Raw genomic sequence first — 26,851 nt, 5'->3', positions numbered from 1 at the left:
CATCCTAAACTTTTTAACTATGTTTGGTACTTTTAAATAATTATAATTTCCACAGAATAAACCACAGGTATAAAAATGCCAGGGGATTAAAAACTGAACTGTAGTAAAATGTTTTGGTTACAACAACAACATAATTTTTTATTTAACCCCAAATCACATACAGTCAATGGGCTTTGACAGGCCCTACACTTGACAGAGTAGGTTTTATTCATGGTTCACTACTTGTGTTCAAATAAGACATGACAGTTTCATGGTTTGATTATACATGTATGATGTACTGGGGTTTATATGGGGTTTCAGTTTTCACTCTGACTTTACCTCATGTGAAAGCTTTCAGTCATCGGTGTGGGATTTTTCCATCATTACACTTTGTCTTCAAATCATATAGGCTTCAGGGCAGGGTGGACAATTAGCTAATCCTCTTCAAGACATCAATAGCAAGCAGTTCTTTTTTATAACATTGTGTTAATGTAACTCTTTGAGAAACTGTCCCAATGCACTGCATCTAGTAAAGTGCTTTGAAAACAGAGCTCTAAAGCGTCTTTACATATGTTTCAGAACTAGCTGCAATCTTTAGAAAATACTCTCAGTCAGCCAGAAAGTAAGGAACTGCTCTGGTCCTCTACATTGTCCATACTTTCCTACAGGAGAGGTACAGGCATTTCATGAAGACCTGAACGGTAAACAGTACATCAACGAGATGTACAAGTTCAGTGTGGACAAGTTGTATGACATCCTCTTCACAGAGTCCCAGTTCATGAGAGACTTTCTAGAGCAACGGCGCTTTTCAGGTACAAAATGCCCTTGTCCTGATTCCTGGATTCTTTTAATCTAACGCTGGTTGTTCAGTTCAGTTTCTTTTCCTTTTCTTCTGACTTAGATGTTGTCTATCATCCCTGGAAAAAGGAAGAAGATGGCAATCAGGCAAGGGAAATCATGTATACAATCTCGCTTTCAAACCCCTTAGCTCCTAAGACTGCCATGGTCACAGAAACTCAGGTAGGTACCAAGTGTAAAACCATGGCCTTACCTCTCCCTATTTAGTAAAGTGGAGCTTGAGCCTGTTCTTCTCCACTAGACACTTTACAAGGCCAGTCAGGAGGGTGAGTGCTACATCATTGATGCAGAGGTCATTGCCCATGATGTGCCATACCACGACTACTTTTACACCCTCAACCGCTACATGCTCACTAGAGTAGCGAAGAACAAGTGCCGCTTAAGGTCAGTCTGGCCTCCACATCACCATGGTAGATCCAACCAAGTATGTTGCTTGAATCTGTGTTTTTTTTTTCAAGGGTGTCCACTGAATTACGCTACCGTAAGCAACCATGGGGGTTGGTCAAGGGCTTCATAGAACGAAATTCCTGGAGTGGACTGGATGAGTACTTCAGGCATTTAGGTGAGGAAGACTCACACAACATTTCTCTTTTCGTTTCTGTATTATAACACATTTTTATTCGGTATTGTTTTGGAAAATTCTCCCACGTCTATAGAGCTCGAGCTGGGTAAGGTGGCAGCAGGTGTTATGGATACCCACCACAAGTCCCCCAAATCAAAGGCCACCGTGCGGCACAGGAAACGACCCCTCATTCACCTCCGACCCCAGCATCTAGATGAAGCCCTGAGCCCCGTCACCACCCCAGAGGAGGACCAGGGCCTCCACCGCATCAAATGTGTGGCAGGTGGGTCCTGTCACTTCATCTTCTCAATAAAAAAATATTAAAGTCATGTTTGTGGGTCATGAAAAGACTGTTGTCTGCTCTCTATTGGTGGGATGAAATTGAAGAGGACAGTAAACACAGTAGAAAAATGATTTTATGCTGTGGCAGCTACAGTATATAAAATCCCATCATTAACAATTCGGCTGACCTCTGACCACAGGTTCCACGCAGACCAGACACATTCCAGATCATGTCCCAGGAGGCTTTGCTCTCTACAGTGTTTCAAAGCTTCTGGTCATCATCACCTTTGTGTGAGTATCATAGAAGGGAAAGGAAACCATGACAACACCTCTAATCTGTACAGCTTGACTTTGTCTTGGCTTTCTGCTTGTTTTATCTGAGTAGCTGATTTATCAATCATTCTCAAACTTAGTGTATTTATATAACCTTCATATATCAAGTTCTGGATCAAGATTAGAACCTGAATACACTCACATTTGTCTCCGTTAAGATTGACTGTCACTTTCACACCAAGCCTCATTTTTCTCAATTCCATAAATGGTACAAGAGAATGAAATTGCTTACTTCCCTCTTCCTTCTAATGAACACACTTTTGTGATATAAAGCTCACACCATTTTCCTGCTAAAGCAGATGCAGTTTGACTCTCTTCTCTCTCCTCTCCTCTTTCTTCAATGCATCCTGTAGGATCTGTATAAGGTACGCAACATCTTTCACACTATCAGACTCAGAGCTCAGTGTCTGTAGGAAAACTATACTTTACAGAGATGCTTGAATGGCATTGGAAAAAATTGTTACATGATTTTTACATTCTTTAATAAAATTACATGATCTTAAATAAGCATTTGAATCAAAATTCAACAATCCACATTGTCATGAAAAATGCAACAATGTGTTACATCCACGGGCTGACAGGGGATGGAAGCGCAAAGACGGGACATACTGGAAAAACTTATTTGTTGATACACAAAGAAAATGGCACGAGGGCCAAAAACAGGGGAAACAAAGGGGAGAACAAAAACTAACCCGCAGGCGTGTGCCGATTACAAGAACTGAAAACAACTACACACTTATGTCGAAGGTTCCACATCAATGACGCAGCATTGGACTACCTGCTGCATTCCAGTTTTATGGAAGTCCCGATCCATTAAGGCCAATTGGTGCCAGGTGCAATTGATCAGGACTCCCTAATCAGGTGCATGGGCACCTGCTGCTGCTAGTGTTCTCCTTCCCTACTGGAGGACCCGGACCCTCTGGCTGGCCCCTAAACATCGTAGGCAACCTGCACACAAGAACCAGGGCCGGGTAAGTGCAGGCCCTGTCTCTGCACGTCCCCTCTGACGCTTCCTTTGTTGCTTCCTGCACCGGCTAGATCCTCATGCCACCCTGGGGGCTCTGTGGCACTCAGCCCCTCTGGAGGCAGACCCAGGCCCATGTCTGGCCCGCCCTCTTTATCGGCTATCAGAAGGACCAGCACAGTTGCTTTACCACCCACCCCCCTGTCAGGTGGAGCGCCCAACCCATACTGCATCCCAGAAAAAAAAAACTTCGGGAGGCACACACCATACACAATTCGCCCACCAGTCACACTTGTCTTCACTGACATCTTCCGGGTCTGCATTCTCCCAGTCCACTTGGGTGTTGATGAGGATCCTGCAGAGGTCCACGCTGGTCAGTGCAGGTACAGTGGGGTACGTGATCCTTGCGGAGTCGTCCCATACACCTCTCTCACTGCTGACCGCATCCTCCTGGCTTTCCCTCCAACCACTCACCCACAGTGAACCCCACTTCTGAGTGTCCAAGATCACCACTTCTCCATTGTCTTTGGCACCAGGAAAAAAAGGTGAAACAAAGGGGAGAACAAAAACACACAGGTGTATGGGGATTATGAGAACTGAAAACAACTACACACGTAAGTCAAACGGTCCACATCAATGTCACAGTGTTGGACTGCCTGCTGATTTCCAGATCAGGACTCCCTAATCAGGTGCATGGTCACCTGCTGTGACAGCCCCATGGCCCCGGGGCATCATACAATGTCACAGTAATGCTGAACAAATAAACACACGTATACCCTTTATTAAATAATATAGTAATAACAGAATAAAATCAAAGAGTTAAATCCATAGCAGGGCTTCTACAACCTTTTCATGTTGTAGATTTGGTTGATCATGTGATCAGCAGCGCATGTTGAAGAAGGTGTTGAAGGTGGTGTTGAAATTCAACAAATAAAGAACATGGAATGGTACGGAATAGGATTTTTTTTAAAGAGCAGCATTTAACTTTGAATTAACTAATATTAATGTTCCTGATTTCACCATCAGGAAGAACAAGGGTGTGTAAACATAATGCCCAGAGGTTCATGTGAGCAAACCCACCATCATCCCAGAGCTGAAGATGCTCAACAGTATCTAAATAATGAAACAAATAAGTAGTTTTGTATGATTGTGTGTGTTGGTGTTGTGTGCTTTATTTATTGTGAAAATGTCGTTTGCCATACAGCCTGGTGCTGCTGGTCTTCCTGAACATGATGCTGTTCTATAAACTCTGGATGCTGGAGTTCAGCACGCAGAGCCTCACTTCCTGGCCAAGGCCTCATGAGAGGTAAAGCAATACAATATACTGTATACATCAAACATGTTTTCCATGAATTTTGAGCTAGTAGTTTTGATCAGACTAGTAGTTTTGAATTAACCAATGTGTCAACATGCGAGTTCGGGGGCGCACTTGCAGACATGTTTGGAGCTGGGGAATGAGTCGTCGCATGGGGAGTGGGCACTGGAGTAGCTGGGGAGGGTGACCGGAGGCGCTTGGCCTGTGGGAGGGAGGCAGAAGGTGAGTGGGAACGGGAGTGGAGCAGAGGATGCACCGCAGCGCGGCGGGAGGAGGGGGATGCTCTGGCTCCATGGGGAGCAGTGGGGAAGGAGGCGAGGGGATGAGGCTGGGGTGAATCGAGGTCGGTCCGGGAGCATGGGTTGGATGGGAGGGCGTCTTGGGTGGCACAGTTTGACACCGTTGCTTGGCTATGGGTGGCAGGAAGGTGGGGTAGCATATACATATCGTCGTATAAGCAAACTCTAGGTCGAGGACAGGCAAAGGTTGTAGACAAAAGGTTGGATCAATCAGGCATTTGTAAGGAAGGCTAGTGTCTCTGGGAATTTAATTCAACAAAGAAAAGACAGCGTCCCCCCTGGCGCACTAATTTTTCTATTGGACACTGCCCGCTCTCACTTCCGCTTCCAGGTCACTGTCTCCCCGGCTGATCTTGCTCCCTCTGATTTGCTGTAGGTGGTACGTTGGCCGTGACACAATGAGATTTCTTAAAAACATTGTGGGTTGTGTGTGTAACGCATGTATGAAGATTAAAGGTGCATACATAATTATGTGTTACAGCAAACTTCCTCAGACCAAGATGGAGTGGGCAAAACATCTGGAGTCACAGCAGCATTACCATGATGAGGAGCTACAGAAATGGAGAGAGATCATCAAATCTTCCCTCATATTGTTGGATGAAGTAAATACTAATTAAATTAATAGCTTGTTTTTCGCTTCATGGATAATGTGTATTGTGTATCCCTTCCTGTTCCAGTTTGACTACCATCTAATGTAGTCTAATGTAGCTTTTGGAGATCTTATATAGGTCTATTTGTCATATTTCTATCTGAAACTGTTGACAAAATTAATTTTTGGGATTGTTTTATTTTTTATGTATAAAATCTATTCAAGCATATATTTAGTTACATTTAATTACTACATTAATTTTTGTCTGCAGATGAGGGACTCTTTACTCAACCTGCAGAAGAGCATAAGTTTACAGGACTACAAGTCAGAGACATCAGACAGAAGGAGCCGTTACCACTGACAAATCAGTGCCCAGGCCAAGAGGAGATAATGTGCAATACATAACTGATTACCCACCTCCATTTGTAGGACGATGGTGGAGCAATGCCATACGGACATATTGCCACAATACCCCCTGAGTGAAGCCTCTGGAACCTTCTTCTGTACTCCTGCCTTCCTGGCAGTTTCCACAGGGGCCACAAGGGGGTCCAAGTGAGACAGGTGGATAGCTGTGTCGTCAACGCGCATCCCGGTCAAACCACCAGTCCCTTGTGTCTCCTTTCCAGAATGTTTTAATGTACTTTTTTTATGTTTTGTGCCACATGTGGAGAACAGCAGTGTTGGAAACTTAGAACATGACATAGAGGGTGTGGAATTAGGAACTGCACAGAAGGAACTTTCAAGTGTCAGATCATGGCTGCAGTATCTCTTTTAAGAAAAAAAACATATTATTTATATGTGTATAAATTATATTTTAAATTGAAGTGTTTGAAATCCTTAAAAAATCAGGGCTGGCTCCCTGACATCCTGTGCCATGGTGCTACTGGTGTGTGTACGTGCGTGTGTGTTTGTGTGTGTGTCCCCTCCAATATGTGAAGGGGGCCTTGCTTTAGCGCTTTGTGATCTTGACATGACACAATGGGCGCACACAGCCTTTTGTTCATTATCTGAACAATTCAGTCTGGCTATTTTACCTAGTCATTCTTGCCAACATGTATTTTTCTCTCCATAATCCCATCTTTTCCTTTTAGATTGGCATGCAAAATATTGCTAAAAGCAGACGTTGCACAAATCACCTCATTACCTTTGCAAGGTTTACCCAACTGTCTGGACTGTTACTGTTCAGTGTTATTAGTACTTTAGTGGAGAACAGACCTGGGAATCTATTTGGCGCATTCATGTTTTAAGAAGAGATACTGCAGCTGGACTGATCCATTTATTTTGTGAACATTTCTCACTTGGATCCTGAGAAGGTTTGTTGTTGTTTTTTTATTTGCCACATATTTTAAGAACCAAAAGAACTGCAGAAAGTGTATTGCCAGTAAAATCCCTGGATGTAGGACCTAGAGGCAGATTTTTCATTCCTGTCTTACCATTGTGTTACTTACCAAGTATTACTGTCCCTGCGGTTTTAACACAATATGCAATACATAAAGGTGCAATATGAGCAAGAAGACATGAAAATTGCTAAGTTTTTTTTTCATCCTGTTTTTTCTATAATGAGCCTGTTAGTTGACAGCACTTCAATCATTAAGCAACTGGTAAGGGAGACCTTAGCAGTTGACACATTGTACCCAAAAATATGTGCCCTTTTGCATATGCATGCTAACATGTGAATGTATCTCCTAGCTGTAGGAATAGCCTTAAGTAGAATTTATTTCCAACAGTATTATTAAGAAGTCTGGGCAAATTCAGCCAATTTTTAAGCACACAGAAGTACCAGGCATACATTGTCTATGCATGAAGCATTTCTCTCTAAACAGACCACAGAGTAAAGTCAAATAATTATTATTATTTGGTGAAATCACAACATTTTTCTTTCATCTTCAGAATGCCTGGTACAAAAAATTGCAGTAGGATGTTTTTCCTCAACATTTCCATGTTATGGTTTTACTCGTGTTGACCTGTTGTAGTCTGTTCTGTAACTGTATATATTTGTATTGTAGCATATCACAAAGAAAAAACACATTCTCATATGAACCTCGGAGCTTGCATGCATAGTTCAGATGAGAACATCTGTTCTTGCTGAAGCCATCCTTCAGTACAGAGGGACTCCAGGTAGGTGTTGTTATTCTGGGCCTTCCTCAGTTGCATGGATCCTTGCAATGTTCTGTTCCAGTGCCGTCTTTGCATGTTTTTTTTAATGGCCATGACTGTTTGACTAGTTCAGATGAATATTGCTATTATGTGGGCAATGTTGGTAAGGAATTTTGTTTTAGTAAAATTGACAAAAAATACATATATTTGATCAAGTCCTTATTAGAACCCATGACCAAATTAAGAACTTGAATGCTTATGCTATAAAACAGTGGCATACCTTCCAGCAGCAGGATTTTCAAATTTCTTTTTGACTGAAACATAGTTATGCTCACATATGATTCCAGCCTATAAAATAACAGAAGGGTGGCAAAACATTTCCATTTCTAAAAATCGTGTTGTGGCATTATATACCTTCTATATGTCCAAGCCATAATCAGTTATTATTTTGTAGCTGTTAATATTGTTTTATTTACAATGTATGAATTAAAAATATTTATACATAATAATATAATGTATGTATATCTTCTGTACAGGTCCAGTGTATACAAAATAAATTGAACCTGTGCTGGCCGTGGGTTCAGATCATTAATGGAGAAAAAAATCATTTATTATTTGCTGAATGATTTTACAGTTTATGTGAACTAGTGGAATGAAAGATGAATAAATATTTAAGAAATATTTCATGCTGTATCACTGACTCAATTCCTCTCAGTTACTCTTTCCCATGTTGTTGGGATCCATGGAAATTATGGTAGAACCTTAAATCATCCTCAGCTTCTTTGTTTCATAAATTGTGATGGTGTTTTTCTTTCCATGTTACAATATTTTTGTCATTTGAGCTAGTAGTAAGCGAGGTTTGAAAACAAGGTTTGAAGCTGTAATGCATTTTAATTTGTATTTTTCATACAAATTTAATTTATCATTATAATACAAATTAATAAAACAAATTATGGAACATTCTGGCAAACGAAAGGAGACTAAAAATTCCTTCTTCACGGGGTCTCCGATTCCAATCATGTCTGTTCTCCGTTGTTGTCCCTGGCTGGTGGAACAACCTGCCCTCCTCCACACGACTAGCCGAGACTATCACCACTTTTAAGAAGTAGGTGAAAACCCTCTTATTCCAAAAATATTACAGACAAATCTAACACTTACACAAGCACATGCGTACACATTGAATAAACAAATACAAAATGTATAAATACATTATAATTTTTCTTAGTCTAGCACCCAACAATCCCCGAGCATGCTCTTCAATGACAAGTCTAAGCCTTATCAGGGCTCTTAGTTTGTAAACTCGATATTCTATAGAAATCGAACAAGAATTGCTGGTGTCTTCCTATTGTAAGTCACTTTGGATAAAAGCGTCTGCTAAATAAAGTAAAGTAACATTCTGGGAAAAGAAACGGGTAATGGATGGCCTTAAGCTAGGTAATATTTCAGTACTTTCAGGAGCAGTTTAAATGCATTCTGCAACATACTGAAATGATTTCATGTTCCTCATGTGGACGGGTATTTAGTTTTATTAGTCCAACAGATGGTGCTCTACAATATTTTGATTTTAAAGTTAATTGTATATTCTCTTCCATGAAAGAACAGCTAAGCTGCCCTCCATAGTTATTGGCACCCCTGGTTAAGTTGTGTTAAAGGTCTTAAAATAAATTCAGTAGTTATTGCAAACTATCACACTAAAATTTTTAGAAAAATCCCTGACTGTGAAATAATTGTTTTTCATACAATCACTTGTTCTACAATTATTGGCACCCCTAAATGCAATTGAAGTATTTCTGTTTTACAGTAGTTTAAAAAGTTAAAAGGAGCATCTTGGAACATTAAATTAGTATTTTAATCACTTCCTGTTTCCCTGGGGTATAAATATGATGTGTCACAGAGGCCATTTCCACTCTTCAACATTCAAGTAAGACAGATGTGTGTCGACCTTCACAAGTCAGGCAATGGCCTGCAGCTGCCCATGCGTACCGTCAAAGGAATCATTAAGAAGTTTAAAACTACTGGAACAGAGGTAAACAAGCCTGAACCAGGACTCAAGTTTATTTTGCTTCCACGCACTCTGAGTAAGATGGTAATAGAAATGAAAAGTTGTCCAAAACTCAATGTTAACGATTTGCAACAAATGGTAGCATCTTGGGGTTACTAAGTCTCCAAAACAACCATCAGGCGCTATCTACATGCCAACAAGCTGTTTGGGAGAAATGCACAGAAAAAAACACACACACTCACAATCATAAACGTCTGTCTGGCATTTGCTAAGCGATACTGGGGCTTCAACTGGGACGGTGTGCTTTGGTCAGATGAGACCAAGATAGAGCTTTTTGGCAACAAACAGTCTAAGTGGGTCCGGCGGAACACGAAAGAGGAGTATGAAAAGCACCTAATGCCCACTGTGAAGGATGACAGTGTGAAGGGGACAGTACAGAGGAGAGGACCCAGGTCACTGGCTGATTTAGAGATATTGCGCAAAAAGGAAGATTCTATACTCTCCCATTTTGTGAAACATTATAGAAGATTAGGTGTTGTTCAGTTGGCAAAAAGGGTTGTAAAAAGTATTAACATCAGGGGTGCTAATAATTGTGGTACAAATTATTTGGTGTAAGATAATTATTTCTTCTGTAGGATAATTTTCCCATTGAATAAATGCACCCGAAACTGCAACCCGAAAACTGAATTTATTATAAGCTAAAAAACACATCGCAACCATCGAGTCCAGTTAAGGCATTGTGTAGGCAGAATTAACCTGCCGTCTATTCCACTCCTACATCCTGAGAAGTTGTAGACATGCATAAATGGTGTAATCTAACGCAATTGATAATGGGTCACAATTAAAATGGTATTTAATCGGGTATGATCAAGTGACTCCAAATTAAACGGTGCAGTATTAAAAAACGGAAATCTCTCATGATGATACATTTTGATATATGTATGCAGCCATTACACACGGTTAAAGCCCCGTCAATCAAAACAGATCAAGTTTAATTCAGAGTTAAAATGTTCCCGCAACCATAACTCCTCCTTGTCTCCGTTATTTGCATTTGGTGCGGACCGGCTTGCGGAAGCACCGACGAATCAGCACGAAAGGCGCTCACCCTATGACCAATAGGGAGCCGGGATGGGCGGGGCTATGTAAATGAAAAGTTGACAGCTGCGGTGTGGGCATCTAACGGAATGGACCGCGGCTGAGAAGACGATGCTGAGCGCGCTGCTCGCTTCGAACCATGGATCCGTCTTTACACTGAGTCGACGTCTTTAACAGGAAAAAGTGGCTCATTAAGAGACAAAATAAGGCTTCTTCCTGATCGGTTACGTGGTTAGGCTAGCGCAATTATGTTTCGTGCCTTGCCGTTTCCGGTGAGCACGGAGCGCAGTCGGAATAAGGACCGCATCGAGGCGAGCCTGGCCGGACTCTGCGAACTGGAGCGGCTCAAACAGCGGCAGGAGAGTCTGGTGCTCAGCGCCTTGTCCCTCGAGGACGTTGTCCCCGGGCGTCCAGCGTGGGGGGACCCGCAATTACCCCGACCCACACATGAAGCAGCAAGCCGCGGGCAGGACGACCTGGCTCTGCGCCGTCAGCTGGTAAGACTCTCCGGTGGTGTGGGCTGAACTTTTGTCGTGGGACGGGCGACCTACTGCGTCCCACGTGTGACGGGCCAGTAGTAACAATGCTTCTGTTTTCAAATTGGCCCTCGTAGCACAAAAAATGTATGATAATCATTTGAAAAATACGCAACAAGTAGAGACGAAGGAGAACCGGAGCAGCAGACGTCGAGCGCGCAAGTCTGACCATTTATGGAAAACCTGGAGAATCTGGGGTGGGAGACGCGTTCCTCTCTCAACCTATGAGACCGAAAGGGAGGAGGTGGAATATAAAAACCCTGACATTTGTTCTATTTACACAGATCACAAATGCATCAGTGATATTACCATTATTACTATTGTTGTTGTTATCCAGGTGCTATCCTACAGCAGCTATTCATTTTAAAGCAGCCAAGTGTCCCCTTGGTCAATACATTTGTAATTAATATCTACACACACAAATATAGATGTCAGTCCCACCAGAATTTCATGCTGTTGCTATCCCTGATCAATTTTGTTCAATTGACACAAACTTTACACAAATAAACCTTGGCTCTCTTGAGTATCATTAATCAGTGGGCAGTGGTGGCCTAGCAGTTAAGGAAGCGGTCCTGTAATCAAAAGATTTCCGGTTCGAATTTCAAGGTGTCACTGAGGTGCCACTGAGCAAAGCACTGTCCTCATACAAGGCTTCCCAGGTGCCTATCATGGCTGCCAACTGCTCACTAAGCATGATGGGTTAAAAGAGGACACATTGTGATTGTGTATCACAATGACAATGACTTCACTTTCATAAATTTTTCCAAAAATTGGACTTCCGCCACTACGCATGCACACACAGACCAGAAAAAAATGTAGTTTACACTCAGTGCACGTTTACTTACATAGCTGAACAGCTGTTCAGTTAAGCATTCATGCGATCATGCTTTTAATGTATTAAAAATGCAATGCTCTTGTAAATTAATGTAATTACAAAAATGTAATGCTCTTGTAATGAATGTGTAAATGAATCACACAGCCGCACAACACTGTACACAGGAACACAAGATTGTGCAGCTATCACAGATCGGGCAGCCACATGTGTGAACAAATGCCTGGCACTTACCAGCAAATAGTATGGCGCAAGTTGGCTTTGACTTTTAATTCACAGCACACACCAATTTTACAGCAAACATTGCAAAATGCACTGCAGTTTTTTGTAGAGTTTCCATGAAAGTCATTTCAGACTGCAACTATCCCAAAAAGCCAACGAAGGTCTGATGAGCTGATCTAAATGGGCAACACTGTACTGAAACCACATCCTGTACCCAGAAAAAAAGCCTTTATGTGTTTAAATCTCAGCTGATTTTTGCATGTGCTTTCTGCCCTTGTGATGAACCAATTCTCACTTGATGGCACTGCTTTATTATTCATGGACAACAGCATGGCCTGTGGCGGTGAGCAAGAGAGAGTTCCTCCACAGTCAGCTCCACCTGTGGCTGCTGGATGTAGCCCGGAATGCTGCATGTGAGCCACAGAAAACCCTTGAATTAAACCAGCCCCCCACCCCTCAAACCCTGCCCCCCAAGCCTCCCCCCTTTCCCCCTTTTCCACAGTATGGATAAACAATACTGGTATGTGGGACAGAATACTAATGACCCCAAATCTGACCCCCTCCTAGTTCACATGCTTTTGTCCTCGACATTGTGGTCATCTTCAGAATATGTTTGGGGGATGTTTTAATCACATTTGCTCTGATGCATTTGGAGATGATGGGCTAGACAGCATGTGGGCATGCACTTTTTGTGACTGTCAGTTTCCACTGATACAATCATGACTGTATCCATTAAAAAAAACAACATGCTGCCCTGCAAATGGTCCCTGAATTTGTCATTTTTGTGAAAGACTGATCTGCCGAAGGGGGGGGCATTTGGTGCAAGTCTGCAGTGATCTTCCCAGCATCACCTTGTCAGCTGAGGTGTCCCTGTAAAAGCCGTTAGTGGGGTGGGGTGAGATCGCTACTGTCATGGGACATGAACCCACCGCTGTCACCATACATGTAACAGGCCCTTCTGTGTTATTTGTGGCATTGTGGCACTGACAGCAGCCTGACAGTGTGCGGCAGCTGGAACAACACGAGGCATGCTGTCCTCATTCCATAAGTGTGCTTTGTGTGTCTGTAAGTGTATCTGTGTTTGTGTGCATATTTGTGTAGAGGTGGGTGTGGGGGGTCTTTAGCCTGCAAGAATTTTTTTTCCAAGCATTTTTTTCTCGGCTCTGTATCATGAGTTCTGAGTAGTGATGACCTGAAACATTTTTACCACACCAAGCAACCAAGCACATCTTCATCAGCTTCAGGGATGATTTGTACATTCATTTGCATGGCAATGTACATGATATTATATTGATACAGAATTAGGAAGACTGGACTGTAATTTAAATAAAGAATTAAATAAAGCAATAATACAAACAAGATAGCAATCTCAGACTGAAAAAACACACAGAGAACATGAGTTTAGTGTATTTTAACACACACGTTGTGACTTCTGTAAAATGTTGATTACCATTACTTAAAGATGGATCAATAACTTTTGCTGTCCAATATCACATGATCTTTGAGTGCATTTTTGTAATTCCGATATGATTCACCCATAAATATTTATTGCCACAATAAAGTAGAAAAAAAATAGTTCTTAGAAAATAGTCCCATGCAACATGTGTGATGTTGGAACAACAACATTTCCAGTAAGTAAGCTTAAGATTGAAGCTTTTTTCATGCATTAATAATCATCATATCATCATTCAGAGCTGTTTGATTATGAACATGTAAGTTTCTGGACTACATTAAACAGAAGGCCAGCTGAATGAACACATTTTAATACAGATAACTATATTGATAAATTCATGTTCTCTAAAAGTTAAATGTGTTTTGCCACCACTAGTAGCAAGAAGAGGAGATATTTAAAAATGCTGAGACTAAAATAGAGAGGAAGGCTCAAGACCTTCGTCTTTAAAAAATATTTAGATTAACTTGTAACTTTCTTATTGTTGAACTTGTGTACAGAATCTACAACAGAGTGAATAAAAAGATTATATTCATAGTTGGGCTCCTAATGAACCGGAACTGATCACTTCATCGATGGTAACTTGAAAGCACGTTGTAAGTCACTCTGGATAAGGGCATCTGCCAAATGCCTTAAATGTAAATGTAAAATACATATAAGTGGCAACATTACTACTGTGGTGGTGAGATCACCTGCAGGCCACCTCACTGAACCAGGACCCTCCCTCCATGCAGTGTGTGGGGTTGAGTGTTATGTGCTCCTTGAGTTTCACGGCCGGCTGTGTTGTGTAAACACACTCGAGTGTCAGGGCTTGTGTAGAGAGGGTGTTGGGCAGCGAGTGGCAGGCTACTGAGTGGGTGGGAGATGAGGGGAGCACTTGAGCACCGATTAAGTCGGCCTGGCAGGCTGGCACACCACAGCACGAGCCGTTGTGGGTACACATACTCACTAATTACACTCTACCAGTGTGTACCTTTCTGTGTGTGTGTGTGTGTGTGTGTGTGTCTGTGTGTGTGAGAGAGAGAGAGATGTTTTAATAATTCATTAAAACACAAGGTTTAATTGTGCAGCAGTTAATCAGCGTGGCGCTGTGCTCTCTGCATAGTGATCACCAACTGACACTCAGTCCTGGAAATTATTACCACACTCTGTGAGACAAGTCGTTCACTTGGTCAGATTATTTTCTACTAATTTTTGCAAATATATTATTTCATGCTTGGTCTATAACTAATGCGGTCTTGCTCATCCTAGCACAAATCTTCCATAAATTCATAGTGAATGGAAAATGCAGTTTGGGCAATTTATTTTAATGAGAGGTTGCCCCATGTGTCAGTGAATGAGACTGAATGAATGTGTAAAGTAGAGAATGAAGATGAAATGTTGTCGAACAAACAGAGATGTTCTGGTCAAGGTCTGGCATCCGCTCGCCTCTTTGTCCAGAGGTCATCTCACTATGTTACCATGACAACGTTTGGATACCGGACCGGATTTTGAGCTGTTTTACTCGGGTTCGGAGGGTTGGTGGCAGGGAGTTTCATCATCAGGAAACACAAACACACTGCTGTGATTTGACTTGTCGTTTGTTCCCCCACCTCTGTCCCACTCCCTCACACTTCAGCGCTCGCTGTTTGGGTCTGTTTATATTTGCACGGCTCTCCCTGTGTGTCTGTGTGTGTATCAGTGAGTGCATCTATCCAAGTATCAAAGGTTCATTTACAGACATTTTAGGATTCAAGAGATCCACCTTTAAATCTACCTTTTTTATTTTCAGCATAAATGTGTGCATGTTTGGTGCAGTGTGTGGTGGGGTGGAACCTAAATAAATTTGGACTTGGAATAACTACATTTTTTATTATTGTTTTGTGTTGTTGTTGTTGTTGTTGTTGTTGGGAAGACTACAGCACATGCTGAAAAGCCTGAAAACATTTTTTTGCATCCGGGCTACAATAAAGTAGTTATTAATGACCTTGTCATTTTCATTGTCACTACTTCACTACTTTTCACATTCATTCAATCTCATTCACTAACGCATGGAGCAACCTCTTATTAAAAGAGTGATTTCTAGTAGTTGTCATTGTCTCTATGTTAAACAGGGAAAAAAAGAGAGAACTGTTTCAACAGATGTCCCACAAAACACTGCTGTAGTCACATGTGAAAGGGTGCAATGTAGGAAGGACTTAATCACTGCTGTTCAGAATGGTGTTGGTAGAGAAAAACTGCACTGAGTCACAGTCTGCAGACAAGGCACATCAGTGACAGTGGTGTTTCTCTAAATAAATATTATTATAGTTGTAGAAAATGTGCATGCCATGAAATATTTTGTATGTATAGAAATTTAAGATACAATTTAACATACAAAAAAGAGAAAAGGTCAGACGTATAACTGTAAAGCATGTTTTCTTATAAAAACGGTGTGTGCGGTGGAATTTAAGTCATCGGCCCTCCGGGACTGCAGAAGAACAAACTGGCATTCAGATGCCTGCTCACATGAGCCACCCCTGAAGCCACATGCAGGCCTCTCAGCGCTCACTTCCATGATGTTAACACAGCTAATCTACACACATGTCGTGCTGAACATTGAATCTAGTGAAATTTTATTCTGAATCCAAATGTTTAGTCTTTAATCATTACTGAAAAAATTCTGAAAGTTTAATGCTCAAGAGCAAGTGCATTTGTTGGGAAATACTGTTAATATATTTTTTTTCATATCACTTTTAATGTGATTCTCCCAGCCTACCTGTGAAGGAAGGAGCTAATTTGCTGAGCTCCTAGCATGGGGCAGCCACATTTCTGCTTATACCATGAATGATGGAAGTTGCCAGCTTGTCTTATTCACGTCTCATTTTCATTCACACTAGTTCAGTCTAGTGTGTTTAATGTGTTTAAGGTGAGTACAGATCACAGAGCTGAGCGCTCAGATGGCAGTGAGGGTGCAAAGGACATGCAGAAACTGGCGGTTTCTCTTATTCCCACCATCGCCACAATCTCGTCCTACAAGCTGCCTGTCACTGAGCCTCTCGTCAAGCAGGAGTGAGGAAGAGGCTGACTGATGCATACAAAGGAAAAAGAAAATGGGTGATTCATGGTCAAACACTGAACAGTTCTTTCACTCTGCAACTGGCCTCTGACATGGCAGAAGAAAAAAGCTGATTCATGTTGGATCTGTAGGAAAATGACTCCCACCAATCTCCTTATTCTTCAGCTTTATAGCTCCTCTAACAACTATGTGTGACTGTGTGTGTAAACGAATAAGACAGTGTTTTATGTTTTTGGAGAATATTTTTAGATCTTCTCTGAGATCGTAGTCACGTTGGACATTTTGTAATGAAATGACCTGAATGTACCTTCCCATCCTGCTCTCTGGTCTCTGATTCTTCTGGTCGGTTCATCCAGTGGTCCTTACTGAATTTAAACTACTGACTGAACTAATATATTGATTCACTTGTTGCCTGTTTTTTTTTTTTAAATAGATATTGTTTGTATGTAAAGTTTTATATGTGACTTCCTTCCATTCCGTTTGATAATGCAGTGTGGTGCAGAAGATAGTCTTGAAAGTGTGTGTGTACATATTTGTTTTGCAGAACAGTTTGCAGTGCACCCCATGGGGTCTGATGGCAACACTTGAGCAGCAGGTTGGGGATCTGAGAGTGGATGCCGAGAGATCATTGGTGGAGCCTCTTTCTGACATTGGAGACAGCAGACACAGCTCAGGTAAAGAATTTGCCTGTGAACTGGTGATCTGGTGATCTGGTATCTTCACTCAAATACCAGACCATTTGGACCCTAGAAAATTCCAGAAAATCTACAAAACCCCTGAATTTATTGCCAGTAAACAAGGATTCACTGAAGTCTGCACAAGGGCCAGAACATCTCTAAAGTACAAAGTGATTTTTGATTTTGTTCCATTTAGGGTTTTATGAGCTCAGCGAGGGCAAGTCTCCTGCAGGATTGTCTGACTCCTCGGGCTTTGGAGAGCTGTCTCCCAGCTGTGCTTGGGCTGTTAGAGCATATGTGGCAGAGAGACCAAAATCGGCCGGTGGGTGTCGTCATACAGTTTTCCAGCGTCTACAAGCTCTACTACTAGCATCTACTAGCTTTGTGGTGTAAAAGAGGGTTAAAAGTTTGAGCCTTTTGTCTTTATGATGCAAAGTCTTGCTCGAGTTCACAAAGCCTTAAAATGTGTCTCACTACATATAACCAGAGGTGTGTAAAGTAGCCAATATTTTTACTCAAGTATGAGTAGCGTTCGTTAATAGAAGTCATCCAAAAAATTACTCAAGTAAGAGTACAAAAGTATGTAGTGATAAGATTACTCAAGTACTGAGTAACTGTTGTATTGATACTACTATATATTATTTCATTTATTTTTTAGAAACAATGTTTTCAAACAGAAAAATATGAATGTGCTAATTCTGATATTTTGCCCATAATAGTATCAATCATTGGCATATGTTTGTAGTCTGAGCGTATATTTTACTACATTACTACTCGTATGTAGTCTGAGCGTGTATTTTATCTTATATATGTTAAATATGTATGTGTTAGCATTGATATATTAAATAAAACTGCTAAACGATAATGCTAATTCCTTCCATATTTTTACTGCAACCTTTGGTTTTAGCACTTCAATTTTGTGCTCCACTGGTTTGTGTGTGGTCATGTGACTGCGTGTCTATGTCTGATTGGTGAAATGGTGTCATTTGATTATTGTTGCTACGTCGAAATAGTGAAAGGTAGCAATGTGTTAGATCTACTTGCGGCATCCGTCTGGCAAAAATAAAGTGTTGCACATTGTAATGAAGTAAGAATAGAGTTTCTAATTCACAAATGTACTCAAGTAAAAGTAAAAAGTATGGTGTTGTAAACCTACTCATAGAAGTACTTTTTTTTCAAAAAGGTACTCACATAATGTAAAGGAGTAAATGTAACTCGATACCACCAGTGAGAGTGACTGTTCCAAAATAGCTTGTCAGTCAATATAAGAAAGGCATTCAATGCTAGAATGTGCATGCTGTCTCCTTGCAAGGAGTCAAATAGCATCATTTTATAAAAAGTGTGATTAAAAGCACATCACAATACTGCTGTATACAGTCTCTGTATGCTCAATTTTCAGCAAAATGACCGCCTTCTTAGCTCCTAGCTGGCTGATAATTCTCCTGAAATTCAACGTTGAATGTCGTTTAATTTTTTGAATGTCATGTTATTTTTTGTGTCTCACTTTAGCTGCTTGATTCCTTTGTTTATTTTGCTATACCGGTGACCTGTCAGATTTGTGTTTCTTTGTATTACAGTTTTGTGACAACGTGGTTTTAACTTTGTGGTTTTCTATATAGATGCCTTTGTTGCCAGTCGTGATGGAATTCAAGACTCAGCAACCCGAACTATGGTTCCCAGGTCCTTGTCTGCACCATACCCTTCCCTTGAAGGTATAACAGAGGGAACCACAGAGGAGGATCCCTGGCAATGGGAGTCCACTGACCATGTGGAGGGGGAGGAAGAAGGTGAACCAACAGCAGAAGACTACCAGCAAGCCCATCGCGTAGAGACATACATCCTTGGTCTAGTCCAACGCTCCTTGCCCATGAGGCCATGTAAGCCTCGCACCAGCTTGGGACCGGAAGCCAGAGGGGTCACTCGTCAGAGCAGCCTCTGCCGAAAAGAAACCCCCTTTGCCCCTGAATACCATGGGACCACCGCTGTGGCCCCAACATGGGCCAGTCATGGTCTGGACAAAGAGAACTATGGCAGTATGGCCCTGAGCCCAGAGGACCAGTCACCAGCAAGATATACCAAACCCAGGCAAGCTGCTCTGGTCACCGTGCACTCAACTTCATTGGACTTTCCTTGTGGAGCTGCAGATCCCAGCAGCAGTGAGGCTGAATCCCCTCAGCACTTCCAGAGCTACCCAATCCCCCATTCTTTATCCTCAGATGAGCAGCTGGTGAATGCACAATATATACCCGCCCAGCCTTGTCGTGCACCAAACAGATCATCCACACAGCGGCCCGTGGTGGCTCATAAGAGTGGACACAATGCACACTCCCCAGAAAGAGCCCCTGCAAAGCAAAGAGGCGTCACAAAGAAGTGTCGGTTTAGCGAGGAACGTCCGGCCAATAGGAAGCCTGGGCGGAAGGCCTGTCGCTCACAGTCAGAGAATAGTCTACTGGGTCAGCGCATTCCCGAGCGCAAGTACAACACAGTGGAACGAGATGGAAGTCGAGGGACCCAGCCTAAAACCAAACGGACCCCTCCAGGGAGCACAAACTATCGGCGATGGCGCTCCACCCTGGAGCTCAGCCAGGATGAGGCAGAGGGGCCAGGGGAGCAGATATCAAGACGTGCCCGCAAGTCCAGGCCCGGGCCGCCATCCTATTCCTACAGCCATAGTGCATCCCACCATTCTCACCACCACCACCACCACCACCACCACCCGGAGTACATGGAGCGAGCACCGCTCTGTCGCCCTGACAATGGCTACACTCACCCTGTCCCTGGGGAGTCAGAGTCCAGCCTCAGCGAAGCTGAGTCACCAGGTTCGAGCTCACTGTCTAGCGACTCTGATGAGAGCGGCGGGTTGGTTTGGCCACAGCAGCTGCCTCCACAGTTAGCTCCGGCATCTCCGCCCGCGCAGTCTGGAGCACCCCTCCAACCCAAAGCTTTTGTCAAGATCAAGGCCTCTCATGCTCTCAAAAAGAAAATCCTGCGCTTTCGCACCGGTTCCCTCAAAGTCATGACCACAGTCTGACAGATCACCACTGTGCTGCACGCTTTCATCAAATCCTTTTCCCATCAGACCCATCTCTGTTTGTAATAGACAAGCCTCCTTAGCTTAAGACTGTATCACTACCTTTGATCCTTCCTAGGAGGATCTGAGCCTGAGGCCAGACAACTGTACTCTCCTCTGGGCCGAGCATCCAGTCTGATGCACTCTTTTGTTGCTCGGGCATTGTGCCCTGTACACGTATGTAAATACCCACTGTGTTGGGTGCCTGTATTTATGAATGTAATCTGTAAATAAAGACCTGAAACCACAGAACTGGTTGGCTGGTTTATATCAGGCCTGGTTTACAAATGGTTCTCACGGAGGGGGTTTGGGTTAAAGGAGCACTGGGTTACAAGTAGAAGGCCAATTTGTAGCTCATAAAAGTCCCCCTGCTGGGCGACATAATTAGTCCTTGACTCTCATCCCCACTGACAGCTCTCCTCAGAAAAGAAGTAGTGAATGTTGCAGCTCCCCTCGAACATCAATACAACTCAGAGGTCATTCTCCTAGGAATGGGGATCTCTGAGAAGGAAAACGTCTGAGATGCATTTTGCATTTATAATATGCAGCCAGCCTAATGTAAAGCATAATGTAACGTTTCCATATCCTAACCAGAATCTTATGAAAACATAACCAGAACTGTGTTTTTGCTGTGATTTTAAGAGCTGGTATATATTTTGGCACATGATTTGTGTCATTGCTGGCATGTCACCAGCGGGACTTCAGACCGAGGAATGCACTTTCACATAAATACGTAATCAGCTCTCCCTGTGGAAAATTAACAAGATAATTATCCCCAGCTGCACCATAACACACACACACTTTTTCCCTCACACTACCTTGCCCTTTCTATAAGACCACACATGCTAACCAATCCTGTATTTAATAATGGAAGGACTGTCGGGAGAGGAGGGGCGGTGTTTCTGTGTAAATCTACTAAGGGCTACTTTGGGAGTTTTCAGATTGCTACAGATCTTCTCCAGTTGCCTTGTTCTCTCCAATCCAGTCACTGGAGGGGCGTAAGGATTTTTTTTTTTTTGCTCACAGCTGGAAAGACCTGCATAGACAGTGGTGGAGGTTGTGGTGGACCTGAACACACATCCAGCAAAGAGGCCCAACCCCAGGCGTCTGAGAATTCAGAAAAGAAAGACTCCTCTGTGGCCCTTGCTCCGTCCCCTTTTTTTCTTTCTCCTGCGCTGCTCCATGCTGTCCTTCCATATGGATATCGTTAGGGAGCATGTTTCACTTTAGGGCCAGGAACCTGGAGCATTTCCTGAGCAGAGGCAGGGGGAGACCAAAGTCTGGGGCAGGGGGGAGGCTGGATGAGTGGACCAGCGCCGGGCTGGAGAAGTAAATGAAAAAAGAGAGGGCAGAGGAAAAAGAGAGAAGGGAGAGAGTGGTGTGATGCACATCTGGGTTTGATTACAAGGGGAGGAGAAGAGGAGGGGGTGTAGAGGTGATGGCAGGAGGAGAAAAGGAAATCTAGCTTCATTTCAGGCACTTTTCAGGCACTTTCTTTCCATGCGATTGAACTGTTTTTTCATTTTATGCCTCTCGCAAACACAAACGTTGATGAATTTCTGCCTGGATCTGAGGAGAGGGGAGTCGGTATTCTTTCTTTTTTATCTCTCTTTTACTGTCTCTCTTCATTGCTCCCTTCCTCTCTCATCTCACACACTCCTTTTATCTTTTATGATCCCAAACAACACACGCAATGCAGACACAAAGAGAGAGAGTCATGGAGTTTGGTCCTTCACTCTCGTGGCTGGTTTATGTTGAGTTATTCGCCACATACCAGATTCTGGGAGCTGGGCCAGCCATGTTGGGAGAGCGGGGAGTGGAATACTCCAGGTTCTGGGAGAACTCACTCCACAAACAGCTGCTCCTTGTCTCAGCTGAGACAGGCGCCCTTCTCTTCTGCTGCCTGGTGGACTGGAGGAGGGGTCTGATGAGCGACAGGGACCCAGCGTGAAGAAACCGTGACAACCAAACATCAGCAAATGGCCATGGAGAATCAGTGAAAATGAGTGTCCGCCGGTGAAGATATTTTGACTTACGTACAGTGAATAAACTCGGGACATGATAATTGCCGTGTTTTGTGCCCATTCGCTCTCTCCACTGCCTCCTAATTTTTTTTTTTTTTTATCCGTGTAGCCATGGTGTGCTATTTATATTTAGCCTGCTTCTTGCCCATGGTTCTTGCTCTCCCTTTCAATGCAGAGTAGGCGTGGACTGTGTCTCTTCCTCAGTGTCTTCAGGGTTAATCTTATCCTGCTGATTACACTGCATAGCTCTCGCGCTTATCAAGTGTCTTTATTCTTCAGGATTATCTGAACCATGACTGGAATGAATTGTATTTTTGGCATATTTGTGCTGGGAACATCCAAATGAAAGCCATTAAATGAATGGCATTGAATGGGTAATTACTCTCTTCCTGTGTATTTATACACACCAGAGTCTCTTCTGCCCCCATGTGACAGTATCATGTAAACACACATTCCATCCATACCTTAACTCAGAAACACTCTTCAAATATGCATCATCTAGATCTAGATGGAATTTATTAATTAAGAACATATTTTGCCTATTATTATCTAGATAGACACATTTTTTAAATAACAAAATTCGAATCCAATGATTGGAATCCTAGAAACCAGGTTCAAACCCAATTTATTATCATTGTGTCCCTTTGCAAGACATTTAACAGTGTCTCCAGGAGAAATGTCCCTGTAAGTACTGATTAAAAGGCTCTCTGGATAAGATTGTCTGATAAATGTCATAAATGTAAATGTAATCTAAAATGCTTTATACATAAACTAAACCAGTGATGATGAATCATTGCAACATTTCTTTCCTTGTATATACCATCATGCCACCTGATGTTATCCTGGCGTTTGGTAAGTCGTGTTGTCATGGTACTGCGTAAAGTTTACATGGGCCAGATAAAAATCGCATAATGAGGAAACAACAGCGGCCTGGTGCTTTCTGCTCTATTTGTTATTCTGGATTATAATTTTATCATTTTATGCTCTGTTCCACTGCACTCTGTTAATTAATCATACAAACACCAGGGGCTGCACTGTTGCATGTTTTGTTCATGTAATATACCTTTATTTAATAAACTGGTATTAATTCATTTAATAATTAATTTCATTTGTTTAAAAAAATCACACACCCATTTTGCATGCCAATTTAATTGATTTTTTTTGCATTGCATTTTAATTTTTGATTTCCATCCTTTGCACATGTATCACACTAATGCAAAGTACTCAATGTATAATTCCAATATTATTTAAATAATCTATTATACTCCAGCATTTTTAAGGAACATATATTTTTGGTGCCTTGCAAGATTTCAAGGGATCTAAAAATAAATGAATGATCTCACTCTGAGACAGAAAGTGGACCAATCATGAACAGCTGGTCCCTGTCATGCAAAGTATAGTTTTGGCAGATAAGAAATTGACTAAAAAAGAATCTCTTAGAATCTCTTACACTACACCTAATTTCTAATTAAGAACTGTGCAAATCCACAGGGTTTCTGTATGTCCTTAAAACATATAAAATCCACAAAATTGATTGGATTTGCTAATTGTAGAATAATCAGAACAACATGCAACCAGTACACTCTGATGTGTGTGCCTTAAATTAGTTTCTCCTCTAGTCAGAAAGTACACACACCCATTACTCTTAAATTTTGCCAAAACTTGCAGAAACCCTGGTCCAAAAAAAGACACAGAAAGTACTGATCTTTAAAAGCCTGGATGAAAAGAAACTCATGACAGATAAATGTTTATCATATTCAAATATCTTATCCAAAAAAGTCAGCATTTCCTGCATGTAAACCAGAACCAAATATTCAGTACACATGTCTTATGCAATGTTAACATTTTTCATAATTCAAAACACCCCTAAAGAAAAATTACGCAAAATTTTAGCCAATAAAATAAGGTGATAAAGTTCATCAGACATACAAACATGCACCTCTTGGCCACCACTGGTGTCTCACCTTCTGAGACAGGCTGGCATTGCCTCAGAATCAGTTGGGGAAGAGGGTGGAGTAAGACGACTGAAGTCCAGCTGACCAGGTTCAACTGACTGTGCGCATCTGCATTTAGCAGCTCTGTATGAGAAACAGAAAGCATAGAATTAATCATTCATTCATTAATAATCATTAGTCATTAATTATTTATTAGAAAGTTTCACTAAGACTTGCTTCTAGAGGAAGTCCGGGCTTACAGTGATGAGCTAAAGCTTGAACTCAGATTCAAATTAAGACCTCATTCCTGAGAAGCGAAAAACCTGATTTACTGACCCTTTCTTTCCACTCATGTCCTTCTCATTCTTTTTTCTGATGTTGTCACTGGTAGAAGGAACTGACTGGTCCACAAACGGGTCTTCCTCCTCATCGAATGAAACCTGGCCTTGAGGAGGCCAGCGTAGCGCTCCACCTTCATCTTCAGCGAGCTCTGTGGCCTCTGTGGCCTCGACTATGATGGAGGGGAGACGTTTCTTTTCTTGCTCCCAACCGCACATGGTCTTCACCGAATCACTCACAGGTTCTGGAAAAATCTGAACGAACAGAACAAAAGCTTTGGATGATGTTGTTTCTTGGCAGTGGTCAGTGAATTGTGCCTACCTGGAAAACTAGCCTTCGTCCTTGCTTCTGCATTTGTAGCTCATCCATGTTGGTTTGGGGTCCAGTCGTCATCACGCTAAACACACAGGTAAAATAAGGTAACATGACCAAAACCTTCCATCCACCCACCCAAAAAATTCACTTATTCACTCACCAGACAGCCATTCTACAGGTCAACAGGATGGAGAAACTCAATTTCATAGTACAAACTGTACAAATTGCAGAGTGGCAAATATTTAATGTACGTTACTATTAGTACAAAAAGTAGCTTCATTTTAGCACCCATATCTTTATTATTGTAAGAGAATAGACCACCACGTCTCTGTGGGTTTCTACCTTGACATCAGTATAAACTGACCTGCCTGTCCTGTTCATTCACTCATACGCTGGCCAAGTCTCCAGGACTTACTTCTAATCTTCTCTAAACTCAGACTAGGCCAACATATTTCCCAGCTGCACATGTGAGAGGGACTGTTAGCGGGAATGTCCAACAAACTTAGAGGGCTGTTAAATCAGCTGGGATTTTTATTCAGGCATTTTTGGCAATAGTTTGCATGCAATTAATCCCCAATGACATCATGCTTGAAATGCACAGATTTTTTAAAATTATCGAGATTGAATATTTATTAAATCAAATAAACACTTTCAAACATACATTATGAAAAAAAAATGTACTTCAACAATACAAGGTTCTCTTAATGCAAAAATCCAAGGCTTCATTGATATTTTTACTCTTGTTATACTTCTTTTCAAAACTTCTATGAGTATCGAAGAAGAAAAAAATACAGCCATGGTGCCTGTTTTGATCAGTAGTTAGTGAGCATAGTTTTAATTGAATTTTTTAAATACCTGTTGCAAGATCAGTGTTTGTCCCAATGAGCTGCAGTGCTGTTGAGAAAAAAATCACTTTCAGAGTTGAATTTGTCTGACCCTTCTTCTTTGTCCAAGTCACTTTCAGCAAAAACACAACAGACTGGGTTCATCTCCTCTCAGATCCTCTCTGTTCTCTCCCACCTGTCCTTACCTTGCACTCACTCTCTCTCAAGCCAGCTTTGCTCAATGATCAGGATTAACATCTTAGCTGATTAAAAAAATCTGAGTGACGTTATACTGCATGGGGACAGACGTGGTCAGTCAGAGTGGTGGACATCGAAACAGCCAACAATTATGAATTGCTTAAACTGTAAAATGCATCATATCTAAAAAAAATTATTCTGGTAGTTCTTTATTCCAAGCCTATTGGTGTGAAATGGATAAAGAAGGAAGACAATATTTATTGGGATTAAGAAAAACTTCAACAGTACTACTGTGTCATGACAAAAAAAAAGACAAAGAATGACTGATCTTCAATCATTCCGTTAAAAGAATAGTCTCAATTAAAAAAAATCTCTGTATGAAAGTATTGTAAATTACCACTAGATGGACCTAGAGTATAAGAGAATATTAAAATGGTCAAAGATAATAAATAAGAATCTGATTATAGGTGCTATCCAGAGGCTTTCTTATGACACTTTGCTGTTTGAATTTTTTGCTTCTGAATACCTACCTAAGTGATTTTAAACCAAAAAGCAAAGTGAAATGAAATTCTGGGTTTTTCTATGTCAATAATAACTTTTGCTAAATAGCATACAGTTGCAGATTACATACAACTCATGATCATTTTTTACTTTTATTTATTTCACCTGATCTTTGAATTGAATGAATTGTAGTCTGGAAGGTGTCTTTGCTAAATTTCTGTACAATTACAGATTGAAATAAGTAACAAGGACAAGTATTGTCACTTTGCCATGGCGTGGAACAGGATTCGAACTGATACCCACATCTGGGAGGAAACGTGCCCCTGTCAGTATCCATCGACCAAGAGGGTGCTGTTCAAGAGAAGGCCCTGTTCAAAAAAAAGGAAAAAAGCATTTTTTTCTCTTTTTTTTGGTTGTTTGTTTTATCTGTTTATATTTCTGTTTTTTACTTATTGCCTCATCCATTAATTTGTATTTATTTGTATTATTATATCAACTGTACAGAAAGTGTGCTTCA

The 26,851-nt window shown here is 41.7% G+C and overlaps 3 protein-coding genes across 26 annotated transcripts in view; 2 read left to right on the top strand and 1 right to left on the bottom strand.

The window, feature by feature from the left end:
- gramd1ba (GRAM domain containing 1Ba) overlaps positions 1–7,962 on the top strand; it is a 67,929-nt gene extending 59,967 nt beyond the window's left edge. For 16 of the 19 annotated variants that reach the window (XM_028984130.1, XM_028984128.1, XM_028984129.1 and 13 more), the window contains 10 exons: positions 648–791; positions 881–999; positions 1,079–1,221; positions 1,296–1,399; positions 1,494–1,682; positions 1,882–1,972; positions 2,368–2,379; positions 4,183–4,284; positions 5,074–5,194; positions 5,453–7,962. In XM_028984130.1, the coding sequence (XP_028839963.1) occupies positions 648–791; positions 881–999; positions 1,079–1,221; positions 1,296–1,399; positions 1,494–1,682; positions 1,882–1,972; positions 2,368–2,379; positions 4,183–4,284; positions 5,074–5,194; positions 5,453–5,542 (1,115 nt within the window). In that variant the 3' untranslated portion in view covers positions 5,543–7,962. The remainder of the gene's footprint in view (positions 1–647; positions 792–880; positions 1,000–1,078; positions 1,222–1,295; positions 1,400–1,493; positions 1,683–1,881; positions 1,973–2,367; positions 2,380–4,182; positions 4,285–5,073; positions 5,195–5,452) is intronic. The other 3 variants (XM_028984116.1, XM_028984113.1, XM_028984120.1) reach the window with 1 other exon arrangement.
- LOC114792746 (uncharacterized) lies at positions 112–25,846 on the bottom strand. Of its 5 annotated transcripts, XM_028984134.1 has the most exons (7): positions 25,667–25,846; positions 24,818–24,893; positions 24,494–24,750; positions 24,188–24,301; positions 21,974–22,110; positions 3,262–3,502; positions 112–896 (listed from the first exon to the last, which is right to left on the bottom strand). In XM_028984134.1, exons 2-7 carry the CDS (start codon positions 24,887–24,889, stop codon positions 851–853), a joined length of 867 nt encoding a protein of 288 aa, XP_028839967.1. In that variant the 5' UTR covers positions 24,890–24,893; positions 25,667–25,846; the 3' UTR covers positions 112–850. The 5 variants fall into 5 exon arrangements, with proteins under 5 accessions (XP_028839967.1, XP_028839970.1, XP_028839966.1 ...); XM_028984137.1 differs by lacking the exon at positions 3,262–3,502 and having other exon boundaries at positions 21,974–22,123; XM_028984133.1 differs by having other exon boundaries at positions 112–3,502.
- Positions 10,474–20,446, top strand: dact3a (dishevelled-binding antagonist of beta-catenin 3a). 2 transcript variants are annotated; one of them, XM_028984131.1, is made up of 4 exons: positions 10,474–10,872; positions 16,997–17,126; positions 17,326–17,451; positions 18,749–20,446. In XM_028984131.1, exons 1-4 carry the CDS (start codon positions 10,624–10,626, stop codon positions 20,158–20,160), a joined length of 1,917 nt encoding a protein of 638 aa, XP_028839964.1. In that variant the 5' UTR covers positions 10,474–10,623; the 3' UTR covers positions 20,161–20,446. The 2 variants fall into 2 exon arrangements, with proteins under 2 accessions (XP_028839964.1, XP_028839965.1); XM_028984132.1 differs by lacking the exon at positions 17,326–17,451.
- Positions 25,847–26,851: the final 1,005 nt, after the last annotated feature.

This window comes from Denticeps clupeoides, chromosome 6 (genome assembly GCF_900700375.1).
Source record: "Denticeps clupeoides chromosome 6, fDenClu1.1, whole genome shotgun sequence".
Lineage (NCBI taxonomy): Eukaryota > Metazoa > Chordata > Actinopteri > Clupeiformes > Denticipitidae > Denticeps > Denticeps clupeoides.
This window is presented reverse-complemented; position numbering and strand designations above follow the sequence as displayed.